Consider the following 3264-nt stretch of genomic DNA (forward strand, 5'->3'; position numbering starts at 1 on the left):
ACCATGGCTCAGGAGAAGCTGCAGACATCAGACCTAACTCTTTTTTCTCTAGAAAACTGAGTTGTTCTTTTGGTCAATTAAGGATATATAATCAGTCCTAAGAGATTTTTGCTAGTGTTTAGCACATGAAAAAGGGTATGATATGATGTTTCTTAAAAGTCAGATCATTAGGAATAAATTGATCAAGGCTACACAACATATTATTGTCTAAGTAAATTAAAGCAAGAAAACTCTCAAATTAAAGTAAAACAAAAAGCTATAGTTGTCCAAATGTGAATTCAGATAAAGAAACGGTAATTCAGAAAGGTCGAGATGTACTTACTTCACTTTTGATGCACCTTCACTTCCTAAATCATCATTATTCAAAGAACCTCTTGCTTCAAAAAAATCTAAAAGTTGACTAAATTTTTTCTCCCAAACTTCATTGTTCTCTGCAATTTTTTTGTCTACATCATTCCTAACAACTTCCGCTTCTTTTTTGGCTTTTTCAGCTTCTATTTTAGCTTGTTCAGCTTCTATTCTAGCATTTTCATCATCTTTTTTTGCTTCTTCAATTGCTTGATTTGCTTTCTTTTTAACTTCATTCACCTCTTCAGAAAGATCTAATCATACCCGTGTGTATCTTTACCAAGCACATCTTGAATGATTTGCTCATCCGTTTTCTCATTGAGACCTTGATTCCTTTGCTCCTTTATTGTTTATCTCATCCTATTATTACACAAAATTTCTAAGTTAGAATCTAAGATAGAGAATGTTATATGAAATTAATAATTAACAATCATAACTTACTACTGCACGGGTGTTATTTTCTAAAGTTACTGCATTCACAGCCTTCTCAGACTTTCTCGTACGAGATGCAAGTAGTAGATCAACTCGAGAACACTTCCCACCATTCTTCTTCCTCTACATCACAGAGATTTTAAAGTTAGATTATACTCAATATAACTAGTACTCTATCATGTATCAATAACAAGTAATGCATTTAATTACGTACAATTTCTTGTCTAGTGCGACTGAAGCTTTTAGTACCATTGTAGTGAGGCATTTTTTGATGAGCCCTACTTTCACTTGCTTTTTTACTCTTCTCCTATTGGCATAAGAATTTAAACATTTACACATGTAATTTATGTATATTTAAATTACATATACATATATATATATACATATACATATATATACATATATATATACATATATATACATATATATATACATATATATACATATATATATGTATATATATATATATATATATATATATATATATATATATATATTAGTATATTACCATAACTGTATCATTACTCCAATAGTCGAGCAAGAACTTCCATTCAACTTTAGATGACTTGGCTTATTTTTGAGACGTTCTTCTTTTGTTGTCAGCTTACTAAAGTACTTTCTCTTCAATTTGCTCCTTGCATATCTAAACAATCGTTGTGCATGTTTCATGACACACTCCCTCTTTTGTTCAGGATCATCAAATGACCACTTCTCCTTAAATATACAATAATAAGTTCATTGATACCTCTAACGCTTAACTATATATATTACATTTATTGATCTTCTAAATACATGTGATTTGAAGGATGCTCATGCTAATGATAAATGATGTTAATTAGACATTATAGTAATAGCACGAAGTAATGAAGAAAGGAATTAAAACAAATGGCATGTGTGTAATCTGCTCAGAGTATTCAAAAATCATCTATTTAGGCTCTATGAGCTCAAAAGAGAATTTGGAGGGCTTCAGCTTTACATTTTTATAATACACCATCATTTAGTTGAGATTGTCACAAGTCATCAGTTTTTTAGTTCTAGAAGTGGGTCAGAATAGAAGAATTGACATGTATTATGATACGATATTACCTGGATGCAAGCCCACAAATGGTATAATATTTCAGAGGTATACTTATTCCAACCCTTGACTTGTATTGGACAAACAGATTTATTATGAACTTGTTGACCCAAGAAGAAAGAAAATAATGAGGCATTATCACCAATAGCAACACCATCCTCATCAAACTCCACATTTAGTTTTCCACCCGGAGGTAATAGCGTAAGCTTCCTGCAATATACTGTCCCTCTTTTTTTCATAGCTGTACCTAGATCATGCATAAGCTTAGTAGGTATAGAATTTACATGAGTAAAACCAAATTAAGCATGTTACATATGTTTGAAGGGATTATTCATACCTGCTGAAATGTTTAATTCCACCTCCTCTGTTATATTCATGAGTTCGTTGTTGATGAGTGGTTCACTATCTGAAGATTCATTTTCACGTTCAAGATATTGACCAATCCTCATCATAATATTGTGTTGCGTTGTTATCATCATCCCTTGTCTCTCCTTCTTCATTTTCTATTTACATGTATAAGGAAAAAAAACAAGTAAAATAGATTTGAATCACTGTATATGCATAAAGTAGTGAATATGCAATGGACCCAAGTAGCCCAAGCCAACTAACACCGTAATATTCAGACTAACACTAGAAGGAACAAGATCCAATCTGATATTCTGATGTTTAATCTTTTCCTAGTAAAAGACAAATAGTGGGACAGGAGTGCTGGGAGGTGTGTGAAGGAAAGAGTGGGGCAGGTGTGTAGAGAGGCGTGTGTAGGTAGGATTGGGGCAAGTGTGTAGGGAGGTGTGTGCAGGCAAGAGTAGGGAATGTCTGTGGAATATGTGTGTAGGGAGGTGTGCAAGAAATAGTGGGGCAGATATGCATAAAGGTGTGTGCAGGTAAGATTGGGGCAAGTGTGTAGGGAGGTGTGTGCAAGCAAGAGTGGGGAATGTTTGTGGAATATGTGTGCAGAGAGGTGTGTGCAGACAGGAGGGAGGTAAGTGCGTGCAGGGAGGTATGTACAGGCATGAGGGGGGCAGGTGTGTGTAGGCAGGAGGGGGACAAGTGTGTGTAGGCAATTAGTGGGAAGGTGTGTGTAGGCAGGAGGGGGGAAGGTGTGTGTAAGCTCCAAATTCTATCACTAAGATAAGTACAATGAAGTTTTCCAAATTCAGATTTCAGTCCAAAAGTAGAAAGGTTATTTGCCAAACAATCAAATCCTATATTTATACAATACAATATCTACCATCCTTTATTTGCTTCACAGTTCACATTATATATTCCGGCCATAGCCATGATAAAAATTTTCACATTATACTTTTATACATCTTTAAGAAATTCTAGATAAACTTGCAGCACTAACAATATTAATGACAATAGAAACAACTAAATTCAAGAATCAAGTAGAGTAGAGACACCTTTTT

General features: G+C 34.1%; 1 protein-coding gene across 1 annotated transcript; it reads right to left on the reverse strand.

Annotated features, from left to right (window-relative positions):
* Window positions 1-315: 315 nt before the first annotated feature.
* LOC110707480 lies at window positions 316-2355 on the reverse strand. Its single transcript, XM_021885491.1, has 6 exons — window positions 2193-2355; window positions 1867-2102; window positions 1289-1494; window positions 995-1087; window positions 790-903; window positions 316-708 (listed from the first exon to the last, which is right to left on the reverse strand). The coding sequence occupies exons 1-5, from the start codon at window positions 2353-2355 to the stop codon at window positions 825-827; spliced, it is 777 nt and encodes a 258-aa protein (XP_021741183.1). The 3' UTR covers window positions 316-708; window positions 790-824.
* Between the last annotated feature and the right edge of the window lie 909 nt (window positions 2356-3264).

Source organism: Chenopodium quinoa, unplaced genomic scaffold (genome assembly GCF_001683475.1).
Source record: "Chenopodium quinoa cultivar QQ74 unplaced genomic scaffold, ASM168347v1, whole genome shotgun sequence".
Taxonomy (NCBI): Eukaryota; Viridiplantae; Streptophyta; class Magnoliopsida; order Caryophyllales; family Amaranthaceae; genus Chenopodium; species Chenopodium quinoa.